This window comes from Lolium rigidum, chromosome 1 (genome assembly GCF_022539505.1).
Source record: "Lolium rigidum isolate FL_2022 chromosome 1, APGP_CSIRO_Lrig_0.1, whole genome shotgun sequence".
NCBI lineage: Eukaryota > Viridiplantae > Streptophyta > Magnoliopsida > Poales > Poaceae > Lolium > Lolium rigidum.
This window is the reverse complement of record NC_061508.1, coordinates 38,284,337-38,304,258: the sequence shown is the minus strand read 5'-3', so window position 1 is coordinate 38,304,258 and position 19,922 is coordinate 38,284,337. Positions and strand designations below refer to the sequence as shown.

Genomic DNA, 19,922 nt, shown 5'->3' with positions numbered 1-19,922 from the left:
CGTATCAACGGGTGAACAGGTGATTCAAGGCTAATCATGCATGAAAACGGGTTCCAGAACACATGAATATGAACGCATGCCCCGGCCCTCCAAGGTCAAAATGCCAGGTAAATCACCATTATGCACACATGTTTTCTCCTACATCTAACATGCATGTCGGCCTCACAGAAGTGTACTTTTTTCCTTTTTCCCTAGACACTCCTTTTCAGACATTTGACAGGCAGCTGTGCGTGGGCGCAAAGAAAAAACGCTCTCATCAGTCATCACATCAAAAATAAAAATAATCATCCTCAAAAAAAAAACATCAAAAATAATAAAAGCACGCATCCGATTTAGATCCAGAGCGAATAAATCAGATCGGGCAGGTTGCGTGCCCGACGCCTCACGCGTTTTAACAGCCTAGCTCGCTCGCTGAAACAAAGCCCTGATCCTGATATGACGTGACTGTGCAGTGCCACACCAGTGATGATCGAGGCGATGATCCTTTTCCTTTTAGTCGTCAGGGCCAAAGCTAGCTGGAGAATGGACAGCGCGAATATATTAAGGCGATGTTTTGTACGAGCTTATCTTTCAGTCGTCAGCGTGCAGCTGGAATGCATCAGGAGCCGAGTGAAAGAAGATCATATGGTGGATGGGAGGAAGGAGAAGCGAAACTTCCTGCTAGCTATGGGCGAGATTGATAATAGGATTGTTCCCATGATTAGTCATTTTCCTCTCACTGTTGCATGGTCACCTGTACCATGAAGGAATCGTTGATCCAAGTCATGTGTCCTGTTTCGAACGACGCGCTAGTGACGTTCTGGACAGCTAATCGGAATAAGTTATGGCTCTTTGTTCAGCATAAACAATTTCAGTTCCTGAAAGGCTGAAACACCCACGTACCGCATCTTCGCACCATCCGTTCCAAGGTATTCTTGTCTCACTCGCCTGCCTCCGATATTTGTTGTTTGCCGTATTCTTGTTTCATTTTATACGACTCTGATGGTCGCTGCATTCCACAAGTGTATACGGCAAACAACAAATGCAACGGAACAATTTACAGTTTTCTTTCAGAAACAATTCTAGTTTCTTCAGCAAACATGAAACCCGTATGTACTCCGAATCGATAGATATCAACTCAGACATGGATATAAAGTCATCTAATTACATCCTGTAGCTCCGTATGTATATTATACACAAATAAATCTACTTCAATCTTTAGCAGATCTTCCTTATTTCAGACAAGTTTATTCTGTCGTGGTTGAGACCGAGAGTACAGCTTGTAGGTTGGAGCATGATAGTTGTGGGTGTGACTTCTCTTGACTACATCTGATTTACAAGGGATGGGAATACACCAATTGTACACTTCGTGTGCCTATTTTGAATCAGCCTTTGAAAGAGCTTAGCGCTCTTATAAGATGTTGGTAAACTTCGATGCCCCTCAGGAACACTTTATCCTCCAGAAACTGCAATGTTGAAATAAGACTCAGCTTGGCCATAATGTACTACCTTCATCCATAAAAGGACGTCTTAGATTTGTCGAGATTTAGATGGTGCCTACATACATCTAAATCTAGACAAATCTAAGACGGTCTTTTATGGACAGAGGGGGTAGAAGAATTACGATAGCGGGCAAAGATCAGCTACCTCGTTATGATCGTGAAGTAATATTGGAGTATTTGTCATTGGAGAAAATCCCAGGGCTGGAACACCCATCTGCCTCACGAATCGGGCATCCGTGGTTGAAGATAAGATCTCAGGCTTAGCTAGTTTTCCACCAGAAGAGATGATAGCCTGTTCAAACACAGACCACCATGGGTTTGATTCATTGGTTAATGTAACCAAGGGACGTCCTGCCACATCCCTCACTGGTCCTTTCATCATCAGCTGTACAATAAAGAAGACAGAATTCAGGGAATCAAGTAAAACAAGAGGATTGCGGTTCAGAATTTGATTTATCGTCCATTATTATCCGCAAAACTAATAACTAATTTCACCTGGTAAGTCAAGTTTTTGTGAGCAGGTGCCCATTCTTCTTTGATTCTTCTTATGATCTGTTCAATATCTTCGGTTGGAGGAAGCCGGAGGTCAAAACCCACCTCTGCTTCTGAAGGTTGCATATTCATCACAAAGCCCTGCATCAATTAGTCTTTAGAGACACAGAAGCCACATAAAAATGAAGAAATTGCATGACAATATTTATTTTTGCCACTGGGTATACCAGAACTCTATTTATTTATCTTAATGTACATAATAACATACTGAACTAATGAAATCAGTAGGTTGGCGTCCGTAGCAAGTTACAGAGCTTAGGAATTTAGACAAGTACATCAGGGCAAAAAGGACTAATATTTGTTTGGTGCTTGAAAAGGGTGAGAAGAGAAGTGTGCCATTGGTTTAGTGCCTCATCAGTGATAGCAAACATAACTATTCTTCTCTTGTCTAACACTTCACCAAATGCTTACAATATTTCTTTCAGCCACTACTGATACTGTGAGCTCAACATTGATACTAAATCCCAGTTCTCTGTGGTCCAATGGACTTTGGATCCAAAATGCAATGGATCTAATTGGACTGGGTAGACATGGATCTACATGGGCAAATGATCCAAAAGCGATGGACACACCTTGGACATCAGAATTGGATAGTCCAGGATCCAATTGACGTCTCGTGTATAATGTGCCGACTCGCGTGCTCTGCCACGGCCGACTAATGTCTGACATCCGTCGCTGCATGACGCGTAGTTGTTACAGCTAATCAGTGCATGGCAAGTTCGCCGATCAAACAAAAGGTGTGGCAGCCTCCAACCAGGACACATATGGGGTACAATATACAACTGTAAGCGTGGATCAGTGCAGAACTGCAGACTTGCATGCGACCAGCTCACCCACTCACGTTCGGCAGTAGTATGAACTGAAGTCGTTCTACTTCAGAAACAGCAATAAGAAATGCGAACAACGAGAAAGTGCATGCCTAGGCTTTGCAAAGGGAACAATTTGCGTTCTATATTGATAGTAACTTGTAATTACAGTTGTTCCAGATGTAGTTGCATTATGCAGGTAAGTGCGCAATTATAGAAATCAGTTCACCCCATCAACAACAGAAGTTTCAAACAAATGGAAGTTTATTGTAGACAAGAAACAAAAATGTCCAACGATAATAACCTCGTTCATGGAAGGAATAAAGCCGTGGCCATCCAGTTGCAAGGATGATTGGGGTACAATGAATTGTAAGATCGCTCTTTTCAATGGCAAGTGGTGCAGGCTTAGAATGTGCACGTTAGCATCCAATACGACAACCAGTTGATGGACGAAACTCATGATATATATAAGACAGGAAACAAGAAGTGCTTCATACTAGTATATGTAAGGAGAGAGCTACTGAACCAGCCCAAGAAGAATATGATGTACATTGAAGTCTAAAAAGAACAACACAATCGGTGTGAACATTGAAGAAGAAACTCGGCTAAAAGAACAAAGGCGGCTGAGAAAAGGTAAATGCACAATAAACTCTTCTTTGAGAAGTCTATCTGATGATGATATGAGAGGGTGCTATACAAAATAGACCCTACAAGCGTCCACGGCAGATAAATCGATAAAATACAATTTCAACTCTCCAAGAAAAGCTTGCAACATCCTAAGGAGAAGAGACCGCAACAGCTAATTATCTGAAATACATGGCAACACCACTAAAGTTCCATGGAATTTCATGATCAGCTTTCACTAGTTGCTCTTTTCATGCTTAGGGTGCTGCAAGATTTTCGTTGCAGATTTGAAACTATTACCTGTTGTGAATGCATGCATAGGGCATGTTCTCACACAATGTTCGAATATAATCAAAGCATAAACTGTCCAAAGAAGAGTCATATCTACCTTTGCCTTGTAATTTTGAAACCTATGTTCCTTCTGGGCCATTATCATCTTCAATGTCCACATTGATTGTAACAATATCTTAGGGAGTGCTTTCATCAACATTTATTATCCAGTTGGGTTGCTTTTAAGCTTTCTACAAGAATACATTGGTCGGAAGTGTTGCGTTGTTTCTAACTTGTGCATATCATGAGTTTTATCTACCAGCTTGTCAATCATCACCATAGACTAGGTACTCACTAAGCCTGCCTCACATGCTATCAAATAGCATTCTTATGATTCATTGTTGCAGTGGATGGCCATGACCTACCTCATTTGATTCATGAAATTATTTCCGTATAGCCCTTTTGTTACTTATTTTGGAGAAACCTCCATTATCTTTTCAATTTCGTTGATAGGAAAAACCTATTTACTTAAGCACATGTTGATCCGCGCATGCAACTACATTAAAAGCAATATACTAATTAAAAACATGTTATAGGCATTTTCGTCATCTGCTTCTAGCTCACCACCTTCTCCTGCATATGTTAGTTTTTTTTTTCCGAAAAAGCCTGCATATGTTAGTATGAAACTCTGTCCCAAAATCTTGAAATAGAATGACAACGGTACACATACCAAAAAAGCTTTCATAGCCTTGCTCATGAAGCGAATCTCAACTAATTCAGGAAGCGAAAATCAAAATCAATTTGGTAATGAAATGTTGGATACTGCACAGAATATTATAAAGATTGGGCTATACACAAAAAGATAGGGCTCCAAACAACCAAATCCGTTGTGATTATTTCTAATGATTCACAAGTGGTATAATTTATTTTTCTGTGTGATCTAGGTGAGCATATTGCAAAGAAGGATTGGATGTGTAAATGTAAGTGGGCTTAAGCCTTGCAGCTTGGACAAGGGTGACCAGTTAATTCGGCAATATGGATCAGGGCATGGTTTATCCAAGCAGTTGGGTGCTCCCAGGCCCTAGCCATAAATCTGGGTAAAAGTGCACTTGTTCAGTGCTGCACCCATTGTCTGCATTCCATGTGCATGCAACAGCATCTCACAAACATTTCGTGGCCAAAATCATGCCTGATCGATAAAGAAAATTAATCTATTCTCTGCTGATATTCTCTCATTACTATATTTGTTCTACCCCTCCTCCCTCCCTTGAAACCATGCGGCCATGCCGTCTAGGTCTAGCCTTTCCCTCAGAGTTATCCCCATCGTGGAGAATTAACATTAGCATCCAAGCACTATTTTTATAAAATATATGTTGTTTCACAATCGTCTCCGAAGGTATTGACTGTCTGACTGATTGAGTCCATGATTTGATGGACTTCATTTCATTGTACACCTGTACTAGAACTCTTGAACAGATTAATTGGATTTTTTACATCATATAGAATATATGCATCACTGCTTGCATGTTAATATGCCACAAGTGGATAAAATATTCAGATAGTCATCTCGTCTGAAATTATATATGCTAACAATAGCAGCAAAAGAAAAGGTAACCCCAAGCAGAAAATACAAGTACTAAGTAAACGTATAATTTGTGTCAAGAATAATGTAAGATCTGCAATATAATTAACAGGTATAATTTAGAACAAGCTTATAAAGTTCATCGGCATTCACTCGCTGAAAGAGCTGCTATAATTTGTGCTGATTATTCAGATGCTACTATAATTTGGTTTCAAGGAAGCTTCCATAGCCTTCCTCATGAAGCAAATCAACAAATTCAGGAAGTGAAAATCAAAATCAATTTGGTAATGAAATGTTGGATACTGCACGCAATATTATAAACATTAGGTTATACACAAAAAGATAGGACTCCAAACACCCTAATCCATTGTGAATTTGTGAATATTTCTAATCATTCCTCACAAGTGGTACAATTTATTTGTGTCTGATCTAAGCGAGCATATTGCAAAGAAGGATTGGAAGTGTAAAAGTGGTCTTAACCTTGCAGCTTGGCCAAGGGTGACCAGTTAATTCGGCAATTTGGATCATGGTCTATGCAAGCAGTTGGGTGCTCCCAGGCCCCAGCCATAAAATCTGGGTAAAAGTGCACTTGTTCAGTGCTACACCCATTGCCTGCAGTTCATGTGCATGCAACAGCACCTAACAAACATTCCATGAGCAGAATCATGGCTGATTGATAAAGAGAATTAATCTATTCTCTGCTAATCTTCTCTCATTACTATATTTGTTCTGCACCGCCTCCCTCCCTTGAAACCATGCCATATAGGTCTAGCCTTCCCCTTAGAGGTATCCCCATCGTATAAAGGTGAAGATTTAACATTAGCATCCAAGCACTATTTTTTTCTAAAATATATGTTGTTTCACAATCGAAAGGTTTTAGACTTAGTAGAACTAAAACTGAGTACATGATGTGCGATTTTAGTACTACTAGGCAAGAAGAGGAGGAGGTTAGCCTGGATGGGCAGGTGGTGCCTCAGAAGGACACCTTTCGATACTTGGGGTCAATACTTCACAAAGATGGGGATATTGATGAAGATGTGAACCACCGGATCAAAGCCAGATGGATGAAGTGGCGCCAAGCTTCTGGCATTCTTTGTGACAAGAGAGTGCCACAAAAGCTAAAAGGCAAGTTCTATAGGACGGCGGTTCGACCGGCAATGTTGTATGGCGCTGAGTGTTGGCCGACTAAAAGGCGGCATGTTCAACAGTTAGGTGTGGCGGAGATGCGCATGTTGAGATGGATGTGTGGCCACACGAGGAAGGACCGAGTCCGGAATGATGATATACGAGATAGAGTTGGGGTAGCACCGTTTGCAGAGAAGCTTATCCAACATCGTCTAAGATGGTTTGGGCATATTCAGTGCAGGCCTCCAGAAGCTCCAGTGCATAGTGGACGGCTAAAGCGTGCTGATAATGTCAAGAGAGGACGGGGTAGACCACACTTGACATGGGAGGAGTCTGTAAAGAGAGATCTGAAGGACTGGAATATCACCAAAGAACTAGCCATGGAAAGAGCCGCGTAGAAGCTTGCTATCCATGTGCCAGAACCATGAGTTGGTTACGAGATCTTATGGGTTTCACCTCTAGCCTACCCCAACTTGTTTGGGAATAAAGGCTGTTGTTGTATATGTTGTTTCACAATCATCTCCGAAGGTACTGACTGACTGATTGAGTGCATGATTTGATGTCTTCATTGTATAGTTGTACTAGATCTCAGATTAGTTGGATTTATTACATCATATATAGAATATATGCATCACTGCTTGCATGCTAATATACTACAAGTGGATACAAAATTCAGATAGTAGTCCGAAATCATATATGCTAATGATAGCAGCAAAAGAAACAGTAACCCCAAGCAGCAAATACAAGTATACTAAGTAAACGTGTAATTTGTGTCAAGAAGTAATGTAAGATCTGCAATATAATTAACAATTAGTATAATTTAGAACAAGCTTATAAAAGCTCATCGGCATTCACTCTCTGAAAGAGCTGCTATAATTTGTGCTGATTATTCAGATGCTACTATAAACGATGTAGTCAGGCCATCTCAAATTGTAATCTGATCATTCTCTAACCTAAGGGAGCAAGCATATGCACAATTGTAATTCGTGTCCGAAATTGAAGCAACTTTTGCAATATAATTTACAAGTATATAATCTAGACTAAGCCTATGAAGTTTTTCAGCTTGCACTATCTAAGAGAGCTGTTCTCAGTTGTGCTGAATATTTAGATGCTATAATTGATGTTGTCAGACCATCTCAAATTATTACTAGCTGATTGCTCTCTACTATTGCATCAGTCTGCAGCACTGAATTAAATGGGTAACAAGCAGCAGTATGCTTACCGTGGGGCTCGGTGTGCCGGCATTCATGTACACAGGATTCACAGACACCACCTCTCCGGGACCGCTCATCCCAGCCTTCACCTTCCCGAACTGCGCCTCCCTGAACCCAGCCACGGTCTCGATGACATCCATCAAATTCCCCACAGCGGCACCGTCGAACATCTTGGACCCATGCCCTGGAGCGCCCGTGGCCTTGACGATCAGCTTCCACACGAGCCTGTCGGCATAGAAAACCCTGTACTCGTCCGTCAGCGACGCCTGCCCCTCGTCGAGCATGAAGCCTACATCGAGGGCGCGGAACTCGTCCGACTGCACGAACTTCTCGTGGCCGTCTTCGCCGCCGATCTCCTCGTCGGGGACGAGCGAGACGTGGACGGTGCGGGTCGGGGCGAAGCCGGCGGCCTGGAGGCCGCGGATGGCCTCGAGGTACTGGATGGGGAGGCACTTGTCGTCCTGCGCGCCGCGGGCGTAGACGCGGCCGGTGGCGGGGTCGTGGTGCGCGGCGTAGGGCGGGTGGATCCAGTGCTCGGGCTCCGCGGGGACGGAGTCGATGTGGGAGTTGAGGAGGATGGAAGGGAGGGACGGGTCGGTGCCCGGCCAGGTGAGGAGGAGGAGGGGCTTGGACTTGCAGGCGGTGAAGTGGAGCGTGGTGGTGCCGAGGCCGAGGGACGCGGCGTAGGGGAGGAGGAAGGCGGCGGCGCCGGCGTAGTCCGGGGTCGGGTGGGCGGTGCGGATGCGGAGGTAGTCCTGGAAGCGCCGGATTTGGGAGGACTCGAGCTCGGTGAGGGGATGGGCTGGGTGCGGCACCGCGGCGAGCAGAACGGCGACGAGGAGAAAGTGGTGGAGATGAAACATGGCTGCCGTGGTTGTGGTCACTGCCAGTTGTGACTGGCTGCCGAGTGTTTTGTTTGAGCAATGAATGCTGACATTTTTTATTTTTTTTGAAGACAGGGTCCTTTGCTTACCTGGGCCGATTTTTTTTTTTTTTTTTTTTTTTTGCATCACTCCCGCGCAGTGGGAACAAATTTACATCACGTTACAAATGGGTCACGGTGTAGATTTGGCCTGTTGTTTGGTCGTCTGGCTGAAGTTTTTGGCCCAGCAGAAATGTAAGGTTCAATTTGTTTGGTACATATGAGTCCAGCTTTAGCCTTACTACTTATCCACATCGTGATCTTACATCTCACCTCCTCACCTATCACAAAGCCTCACGCCGCTGTCACGAAGTCTGGCATCACGCCGGTGCGTGGAAAGACCACCATGCCACTCTCACCGATGGTGGCCATGGCGGGTTTACGCTACCTAGGCGCAAGACTGTGCTGAATAGGATAGGTCGAAGCTTTCGGTGTAGCACAACAAGAACGTCGCCGCCACTGGCTACACCTACACGGTTACCGTCATGGTTTATTGCCTATCACATACCATAACCATCACCACCATGGCACCGTCGGTCACGCCCGTCACAGGCATCACCACGTCGCCGAACACGAAGACGAACACCACAATGATACCGTTGTTCATGCCCGTTAGACGCATTACCATGTCGCCGACGACGTCGCCGAACACCACCATGACACCGCTGGTCACGTCGGTCACACGCATCACCACGTCACCGAACACGAAAACGGACACCACCATTGAAAGGATCGTATGCCGCACCTAGAGGGGGGTGAATAGGTGCTAACAAATTTTCAGTTCTTTTTCAATTTAGGCTTGACACAAAGGTAAATTCTCTAGATATGCAACTATGTGAATTTACCTATATGACACGGCTAACTACTAAGCAAGATATAGATATGCAATATATAGAGGAGATAATAGGATAGAGGTAACCGAGAGTGGAGCACGCGGAGACGCAGAGTTGATTCCCGTAGTTCTCTTCCTTTGCAAGAAGGTACGTCTACGTTCGGCAGAGTGTGGTCGCTACGAAAGTCAGACCAACGCCACGAAGGCTTCACTCAGGTCTCCTGTGAGCACCGCCACGAAGGCCTAGCCCACTTCCACTAAGGGATTTCCTCGAGGCGGAAATCGGGCCTTTACAAGATTCTTGGGGCACACATCCACAACCAAATTGGAAGCTCCCAAATCTGTAACAACAACAACAAGAACAAAGGGTTTCTCAAAAAAACGAACACTAGCAAAGGGCCCCTCAAGCATATGAGGGGGAAATGTAAATCGCTTTGGTGAAGATGTAGATCGGGATCTTCTCCTTTGAATCTCCAAAGATCAAGAGCTTTGGTTGGGTGGAGGAGGAGATCTTGTGATTCTTGTGTTTCTTGAGTTGGCTATAATGGTGATGAACTTGCAATGGATTGAGCAGCTTGGGGAGGAGGAGGATACCCCCTTCCAAAATCCAGCCGTTGGGGCATTTCGAGGGCCGGATTATCCGGTGTAAGTGAGGGCTGGGAAAATCCGTCCTCTGGGAAATTCCGGGCAAAAATCCGGCCCCCTATCCAGGGTATTACTGCGAGACATCGTCGAAAGTCCTTAGCCAAATTTCAAGGGCTGGATATTTTGCAAATATACGGCCCGGATAATCCGGCCTGGTGCATATTTTCCTGCTTCCTTTTGACTTGTTTTTTCACGCAAAACAACCACATATCTATCTACACTACTTTATTAAAAAGGAGGAATGTGTTCCCTATTATGCCAACACACCACTACGACCAACAGTTTCGTCGTCCAACATTTCGTCTAACCAGCGCCGACAGGTGGGCCCGCCTAACACACAATCTCCTCATCTGGCCCCAACCTCAATCTCTGGATCGGGATCTGGCGATACACCCGAGGCCGCCGCACGAACACCACAGCCAGAGGGCAGGCCGCCGATGTTGTCCTGCTCGTCACCCGCTCCCGCCGCTCGTCCCCTACCACCGCTGCTCGCCGCTTGCCCCCTACCACCGCTGCTCGCCGCTCGCCCCTTGCCCCCTACGACAACGACGACGAGGTTGGAGACAAGGCGGCTGCATCCTCTGGTGCAATCCGGTAGTGCCGCCCCCTCCGCCGAACATGCTATCCTGCACACCCAGCACCGACGGTCGGTCTCTGCCGTGTGTCCCTGCCTCCCCATCTTCCCCGTTGTCGCCGTCGCCACCACCGAGGTCGCCGACCTACTGCTCGGGCACTCCTGCATCCCCACCCACCTCGTGCCCCACAGGTGTGTCCCTTATTCCATCTCTTGATCCTCTCTAATCTAAATCACTGCATTTTGTAGCCTTTTTTACCCTGCGGTTGCGTTCCTGTTTCTGGATTTGTTCGTTTAGTTCGGTGATGCAGATGATTATTGCAGAGTGATTAGGCTAAGATCTGACCACTGCGTCGGCAAGCGAGACCCACATCGCCTGATTTGCCAATGGTGGTGTGAGAGCTGTTGCTACCGGTGATGATTAGGAGAGGGGAATCGGTAGCCAAGCTCACATGTAGTGGGATTTTTATTAGCGGATGAATATGGGCCATGAACCGATCAGTGCCACAAGGTGGATTTGAAAAGTTGGTACTATTAACAGTGTGTTACTCTACAAGCAGTTGCCCCCTGGTATTAGGCCTATATCTCTAATTGGCTTCGATTGAAGATTGGCTGAAATGTGTTTCTTTTCGTGAGGCAATATTTTATGTATAGACATGACATCCAAGAAAACTTGTCACCGGCAAGCAATAAAAAGTTGACTAAAAGCAACAATTAGGGGTCATCAAAAGTTCAGTATGTTATTTTTAATAAAAACCTGCCAGTTCAGGACCGATGAACTTTGCTCTGGAGTGAAAATACAATGTGTCTTTTGTTATATTTTGTTGTTTCTAACTCAATGCCTAATTATTTTTTTTAAATGTTGATGGGTGCAGATTCATCATTACCAGCTCGATTCTTGATCTAACCTAGAAAATGATATTTCTTTTAGATGGAAATGTATTCCTTTTTATAAAATGAGCTTCGGCCAACATAATTGCTTCAGTATGTTGTTACTTTCCATTTTATTGCTTCTACCTAAACTGGAGTATCCCTCAAAACTTAGTTCTGTCCTTTCTTTTCGCCGCCTTGAGAAACAAGTAAACCTTCAGATTTAGATATCTTCATATTTCTGTGACTCCAATGAAATACCCAATTCGACTTAACAGAGTATATTCATCATGTTTATTTTAGTTCAGATTTCTTAACATGTTATTCTTGATCTACCAGAGCATGCATTCTGCACTGACCGTACAATGTTGGTACTTACCATGATGCCATATCTTATCAGGCACATGGTCTACACTTTATTTCATGAGATCAGGTATCTATAACAATAACGTTGCCATTTATCAAATACAGGTAGATCAAGTAAGTTTGTACTATTATATACTTGCAGCCGATAATATTCTCTCTGTTTATTTTAATCTTTACTTTCATAAAACTTGACATACATCAATCAAGTTATTGGATAGAAGATATAACCATGAAGGGCGTATGGTTTTCCCTTTTATGACTTTTTTTTGTTATTCGGATAGTTAACATGACTTTATATTTGTACTTATAAGTAACTGAAATAGAGTTGGTATTTACATTTGCAGATGTGTTGTGCTTACGAGAACTTTCGACAATTCGTGGCTTGTAGTGCCACTGTCACATTGTCTTGATCACTCTGTCAGTCGCTGCGGTCAGTAGGACGCCGTTGCTGACTGTCCCCCCCCATCTGGCAAGTTCAGATATAGATAAATAACCGCCTTCTTTTGTCAACTGTGGTTGGTTTTACAAGTTCAGATTTAACTAAAATATTTTCTCTCGCGAGAGCAAGGAAACTAAACTTAAAATGACTTTGTTATCTAAACCTGTAGAATGATGTTCTGTCTTTCGAGTGTATTCACTTACCTAGAAATAGGTTTCATGTTTCATGTTTTAGACACAAACTACTCCAGTTTATCTGTACGTACACCATTTAGCTTACATATGAAATGTTCCACCATAGCTTGGGTGCACATTAATTTTACCAGATTTGACTTACGTATTTCATTTTTTTGAGCATGAAACTGTGGGGGAAGATCCCCACACCAATTTATTACCCCCAATCAGCGTTATTTACAAATATACAGTTCCTAAAAAATATTTAAAAAGGTTGTCAATCCATCTTGAAAGGGATGGTACATGTTGCGTCTTGCATATGCAAAGAGGTGTCATGAACGAAGGTCCCTTTCCATGCTCTGAATATTGCAAGTATTCTTTCAAAGATAGTTTCTCTGCTCCCATATATGCCAACAAGAAATGATTATGACTTCAAGAAAGAAAGGCTCACTAAAGTTTCTCTTGGCATTATCAACCAGCTGCTCCATTGTTGTTCCCTGGCCCCAGCCAATTTGTAAATAATTTCATATCCGGGAACTATAATTGCACTGGAGAAAAAGGTGCTGCAGTCCTCAAGTCGCCTGGTTGGGCACATCTCGCAATGGAAGACATCAGTAACATTGCATCTTCATCTTCGAAGCATATCCCTGGTGTTCAGCCGATCACTGCACAGAGCCAGACAAAAACTTTGATTTGCAATGTACACTTGCTCTTCCAGATATTGGAAAAAGTCCCACTAGCCACCCGATTTCTTAAAGTGTGATGATAAAATAAGTTGGACATGTAAGCCCCATCCTTACATTGTGTTTTCCAGCGATCCTTGCCTGATTCGTGCAATGTCAACTGGCCTAGAATGGCTTGAACCTGCAAAAATTCTGAGTATGCCTGAGCCGAGAGAGGTAAGTAGAACAGTTCTGTGATATACCTATTTCTTTCTGGGATAACTTTGACTTACATATGATATGCTTGGTGATTATTCATTTTTACATTGCAAAAAGAATTAAGTTTAACCATCCAACTGCTGTTATTTTTCAGTTCTGCATGTTTCAGTACTGCATGTTACCAGAAAATATATATAGGTATTGTGTCACTTAATAGTCTGAAATTAACCTTGTGTAACTTAATAGTAACCTGGCCATATTTTCTCATATATGTGACACTTCAGCCTTAATAGTATTTTGGTACATATTATGGTTATGGTTATGGAAAGCCATCGTTTTCGAAGGAAAAAAGTTAAATAGTGCAGAACATTAATTTCTAGGAAGTGAAAAAGGAAAATATTTTGCTGCCCATAGTTGGAGACAAAGCAGCATGACGTGGAGAACTGGTATGATCATTTTGCTCCATAATCCACTACATAAGTCTGATATGTCTGTTGGAAGAGCCATCGATGCCCCCATATTTACAAAGGGAATTGTCTAAGATCATCCTCTGGTTTTCCCGAGTTAAAAACAGAAGGTAAAATGTGGATATTATGTATTGTGAGTTAAGGCAGAATTCCTTTCCCCCTTCTTGTGAAATTCATAACTCATGTTCTATACCTACGCTCTCCGGTTTCCATCACCATGTAAGATTGGTTGCCTGAAAGGCATGTGATACATTATGTGCATATTTAAACTTGCCGCATAGACACTTGGAATTCCTATCACCTGTTTGATCGATATCTCCTAAAAAACATTAATTTGGCAATTCATGCTTCTATATATGCTATTTTTTTGTATGTATGCATATTGGTTTTTATGAATTGGTACAATAAAGGGAAGCAGAGGTAGGATTCACAATTAGCTTCTTTTTCCAGTCAAGTAAGTAAACAATGCACACAAGATCCATTAATTAATCTAAGGCTTGGTAAGAGCTTTGTGATTTCCACTGACTAACTATGATTTTTCCTTATGAGCCTTCATGATCTCTACTTTAATACTAGGACATAGGTATTTCGTACGAGTTGTGTAGAACTCTAACAATGTTATACATATCTCTTCATTAATTGCACAATCAGCAAATTGGCAGAGTTTTGGTTTCACCATCAGTGTTTGGCAATGTGAAACATTCATGGAATGACCTAGCATTAAGCTTTTGAGTGTTTTTAAATTATTTTGAGGAGTTCTCTTATGTTGGTTTGGCTATATGTGTTCCAGTGGTTTACTGAATCGTAACATCTGTTGAACTACTCTTCTACCTGCGTTGTTGCATCCCATTACAAAAGAGTCTCTTCCCGCTACACATGTAATACTCAACTGAGGCACATCTTGGAGTATTACACAATGAAGTAATACAATATTAATTTGTCCATGATGATTAACTTGACATAAAGCAGGACAATGCACGTTCTCTCATCCACCACCGGTGAAAGATGGACTGCATATAAAACCACTTCGACGTGAAGGGGCGGGATCACATGCTCAGGGAGGAAGGCATCATGCTTCAGGATATAAATGCGGGGCAACACCCTCAAGAATGGTGAACTGAATGTTGTGCTTTTATGAATTTTCCATCAGTGTCATCTCCATCATGGAATGTGTGCATTATGTCTACAATGAGTGTAAGTTTCTCTCTTTCCAGTATTTATCTTACTGCCTTCCTCACTAAATTATGCAGACCTCTTATTTATTAGGTAGAGATATTTTCCTTTGGTATATTTTCAGTGTCTCCAATTGCGGACATGAAACATCAGTCTCATCAAATACATTCTTAACCTAAATGTTAAACCATTCATATGAACATAATCCTTGAATTGCTCTATGTTTTTTTGCCTATGTATTAATTTCAGGTACATGCTCGAGATTGGTGTTGCAGACGGTATAAGACTTTGCCCCTTTTGCACTGCAGTATCAGGCTAGCTGTGTATTGTCTGATGCTTTGATTGAATTACTTGGTAGAAAAACTTGCACGAGACAATGCATTTATTTATAGAATATGTTGGGAGATTGTCAAGAACCGACGGCATTGGTTAGGAACTTAGAACTGTTAGCTCATATGTGTAATTGGTTGTAGCTGTTCATGCCAACTCCTTATTATCTTAATAGATGGTATATGGTTGCCGGAAAATATTGTGGGCTTGAATTGGCTGCCCCGGAAGCATCTTATTGTGAACATGCTTCATATGGTGATTAACTTCCATGCCAAATGCTATATGCCATGCCAACTTGGCACATGCTTTAGATAGAACGTATACCAATAGTTCAGTTGGACGTCCTAAAAACCACATCAATCGATATCGATGTTACCGGCTGCTATAAATAAGATTATCCATGTAGACATAACTGGTTGTGTTCTCTGCTAGAAAATCGGATTATTCGTAGTCTTTAGTAAGACATTATCGGTTGGGGGGTGTTATAGCTCTCAACGTTAGATTATAGCTTTTAAGAGCCACGCTTCAAGTGAAGTTGTATCTTAATGCTTTTGGAATAATGCATTACTATATTTTTATACATGTGAATGTGCACTCATGTTGAGGTGGCATGTAGTGCGAGAAAAGATGATGAAATGTATTTGTAGCAAATATCTTTTAAGGCCTATTGTTCTGAATCGCATTGGGTAGAAACTTATGCGAGAGAAGATGATTTGGTGTATCCTCCAAAGAGAATTATTTTTCCTTGTCTGATTTTACGTACTCTGTTGGGTGCAGGAGTTCCTCCATCTTTTCTGGGTGCTCTTTTAGATTGGGTGGTGTATATATCGGGCCACAATGTTGCTTTTAGTTTCTTTTCCCCAGTTCAGAGCCCAAATAATTATTCGTAACTCTAGATTTTCAATGCTCATGAGACCGTGTCAAGTTCAATTCTTTTATTTTCAAAAATAATTTATATACAATATTCACGTACTTATATTTATTTGCATTTTTATTTAACTATATATTACTTAAAAAGGAGGAATTTTCTCCGGTCGCTGCTTTGATTCCAACTTTTTTTTTATTGCTTTGCCCTCCCACCTAATCCATTAATACTGCCATGCCATGGTACCGGTTTAGTTTATGCCCTCTCTCACTAAGGTCATAGGCCACACGGGAACCGCATGTTCCTCCCCGCGAAGTGCGCGAGAAGAGGCGCCAGAGGGCCTTCAACCTCAGGGAAGGGTGAAGAGCGGGACCAGGTGGCGTCCTAGCATGACGGCGTCGATGAGCGTCGGAAGGAGGAGGGGTGCGACGAGGGGATCGAGAAGGGACGAGATGGAGGTGGCATCTGCCGCCCGTTCCTGCTCGCCATGCGTGCGAGAAGAGACGCCAGAGGGCAGGAACGATGAACATAGGGAGCATGCGGGACAACGTCGACGGATGGCTGGGAGCTTGACTTGTGATGCACGCAGAGGGCATGGTGTAGGTGGCTGATGATTGTGAGCGCCCATGACGATGGCAGCGGTCGCAGGTTGCTCTCTTCATGACGATGCAAGAAAGGAAGAGCATGAGAGGGGAATTAGCTCAAGGTCGGTCTGACAGCCTCTAACTAACCTACAACTCCAAAACCGACATGTTGAAACAGCTAACAACTGGAAGTTTGGATCCCTTCACTCATATTTGCTTCTTGCCCTCTAGAAATTTGTTGCACACGTTTATGCGATCATGCCCAAGCTAGCTTTGTTGTTGGACTTCATGTTGGTATGAAACCATTCTCTTTAAATCTAAATCTCAATTGTGAACTACAGTTGGAGTATTATTTATGTGTAATACCTGCAATGTCTAGGTTGTTCCCCTTCAACAAGTGTCTCTTTGGCAATATAACTATAGAAGTTAGGAGGAAAGAGCACATGTTTTCATCAAGTGCAAGGAGGTTAACCCGGTGTGTGGTGGAAGCATGGACTGGAGCATGTTTGACATAAACGATCGCCTGGACAAACGTTGATATGGCATATCGTGTGGAAAATATCGGAACAATTGAGGATTCAACTGATGACTGCTTGCTGGAGTAACCAGAATAGTATCCATGTAGGAGATATTCCTTTTTCGGTTGAAGATGTTGCTCACTAGGCTTGATGCTATTCTATATATGTACACTAAGAATTGAAATTTGAGACCCGTAGCAACGCACGGGCATTTGTACTAGTACTTACATATAAATTATCTGCACCATCTCATCAAACATTAGAGTATCACATATATTGACATCAAACATTCAAAACATAATCCGAGAGATGTTCTTTCAACCATGACACCGCCATTCACACTTGTCACATGCATCACCATGTCGCTGACAGCGAAGCTGAATATCACCATGACACCGCCGGTCATGCCAGTCACAAGCATCACCACGTCGTCGACCACCAAGACCAACATCACCATGCCACCACCACCATGCATTATCACCTCTCACTTCTCACCTATCATCACCACGTCGTCGTCCATGAAGATGGCAAGCGAGAAGTTGAGCAAGAGTACTTCAAACTATACTCACACATACGTACACATTACATTATACTAACGAGTTATTTATCTATCCGTGTATATATACCGAAACAAAAACCTGTAAACTTGAAAGTCATGCGGAATGATGAGGTGAACCTACTCCTCAAAGGAAATTTCAAACGGTTGAGTGTGTGCGATGAATTTGGCAAATTTCGCTTAAAACTTCATACACGAAATTGACGATTTACGACCGATGAAATTCTAAATCGATTGTGAGAGTTGATTCATATCATCGAGTCGCATCTTTTTTGTACAACTTATTTTAATTCAGAGTATATTTGTGTTGATTTGAAGATAGGGTGTGTAGAGTAGTGTAAGGGAGAGTGAGAGCACGTGATCAGGTTGCATGAAAGATTTCCTTTTAGGTGGATTGGGTATAAGATTTGCCCGTGCATTGCACCGGGTGATAAATTATTAAATTATTATCATTGCACCATAATGACATGCAAAGAATAAAGTAACGTAAAATAGCGTAAGAATTATGTACAATTTTACCTCCTCAACACTGCCCATAGGGTATGATTGCTGGATGAACTATGGTCGTACGCATCTAACATCCACATCTTCGCGACCTTGTTGATCTGGCGCATCGGACGTCCGTTTGTCGGGTGCTGCGTTCCCATAGCGCTGGCACCACTCGACAAGTTTGGTTGTAGCGAAGGAGGTGTCGCGTGAGACGCACAGACTCATGATGTCCATGAGCTTGGAAGCCGTGGGGAGACAACGCCGCTCACCAAAAGTCGACGGGGGTGGCGGCCGGACGAGGATGATCGGCACGATACTACTGTGGCGATGCGACGTCCTTGAGAAGCCCGACTTTGTCTGTGTCCAATCGCTTCTCATTCTAGTCTTCAACGTTGGAGTCGCAACAATCGTTTTCGCTAGCCATGGACAAGCTCATATTGGATTCGAGGCTTTCGAGCTGGACTATTTTGACGCCTAGCGTGTACACATACTTGACGGATGAAACATACAACGGATGACGGAAACTCATATACAACACGAGAAATGTTCTGACATGCTCTCTCCTGACCAGTACTGCCCACATCGCTTCCCACTAACAAGGGTACGATGGTCCGCTCTCCCCGGAATACTGCACGGTGTCGCTTTCCATGTGCTTCCTCCATCATGAGGGCGAATGTCGGATTTTCGGTGAAAACAAAAGATAATTTCCAACAAAAATTCTATTTATTCAAATTTTCGATGGATCGATCTCCCCGAATCATATACAGTGTTGCCTCCCACGTGCTTCGTCCATCGTGCGGGCGCCTGTCGGATTATTCAGTGAAAGTTGAAGATAGTTTTCAACAAAAAATCTATTTGTTGATTTTTTTAAAACATATTTCATGCAAAATGAGGAAAAACAAATGTGTGCATGTATTTTGGGATTACTCAAAGTGTGATGGAACGTGCAAGGCATAAGAAGAAGATTCCACATGTCATTGAGTCGTGCCAGGGAAAAAAAAGATCAGTATCTGTACGCAGTAATGCAGATAAGACTTCGTTGCAACGTGAGATCTGATTTCATTTGTTTCCTTGGAAGGCGTCCCGGTCTCCATCTATATTCTCGTTGGACTCAGCGTAGGCAGTGGACGACATCTCATCTCTCGTGGTTCCTCGACCGTCGCCATCTATTTCGTTCACCAACATCTGAGATTCCCTTCCCTTCATCCTCCTCTGAATTTGTATCACGCGCCGCCTAGCTTCTGGCTCTGTATTCTCCCGTACATCTCTCGCCCGTTCTGGGTTACTTCGTGGCTCTCTTTTCCGATGGCGCCCGTGCATAATATTCCGTACAGCTCTTGTTTCTCATTGTTTTGTAGGGAGGCTTGTTGATTTCTGGAAATCTAGCGTATATAAACAGGCGAGGCTTAGTACAACGGAGCGAGGTGGGACTATCCTAATCAAAATATCCAGACGGAACTACTATAGCCTTCATACGAGATGGACTTCATGATTGTACGAAGCCACTTGTGTGGCTTGCCGAAGCCAGCCCACAGCAAATTCCGCACGAAGCGAGGCGTGCGAGTTGTCCGGCAAAGCAGCACC

The 19,922-nt window shown here is 43.0% G+C and overlaps 1 protein-coding gene across 1 annotated transcript; it reads right to left on the bottom strand.

Annotated features, from left to right (window-relative positions):
• Positions 1 to 1,093: 1,093 nt before the first annotated feature.
• LOC124685226 (aminoacylase-1-like) lies at positions 1,094 to 8,567 on the bottom strand. Its single transcript, XM_047219557.1, has 4 exons — positions 7,663 to 8,567; positions 1,977 to 2,114; positions 1,627 to 1,866; positions 1,094 to 1,445 (listed from the first exon to the last, which is right to left on the bottom strand). Exons 1-4 carry the CDS (start codon positions 8,515 to 8,517, stop codon positions 1,365 to 1,367), a joined length of 1,314 nt encoding a protein of 437 aa, XP_047075513.1. The 5' UTR covers positions 8,518 to 8,567; the 3' UTR covers positions 1,094 to 1,364.
• Between the last annotated feature and the right edge of the window lie 11,355 nt (positions 8,568 to 19,922).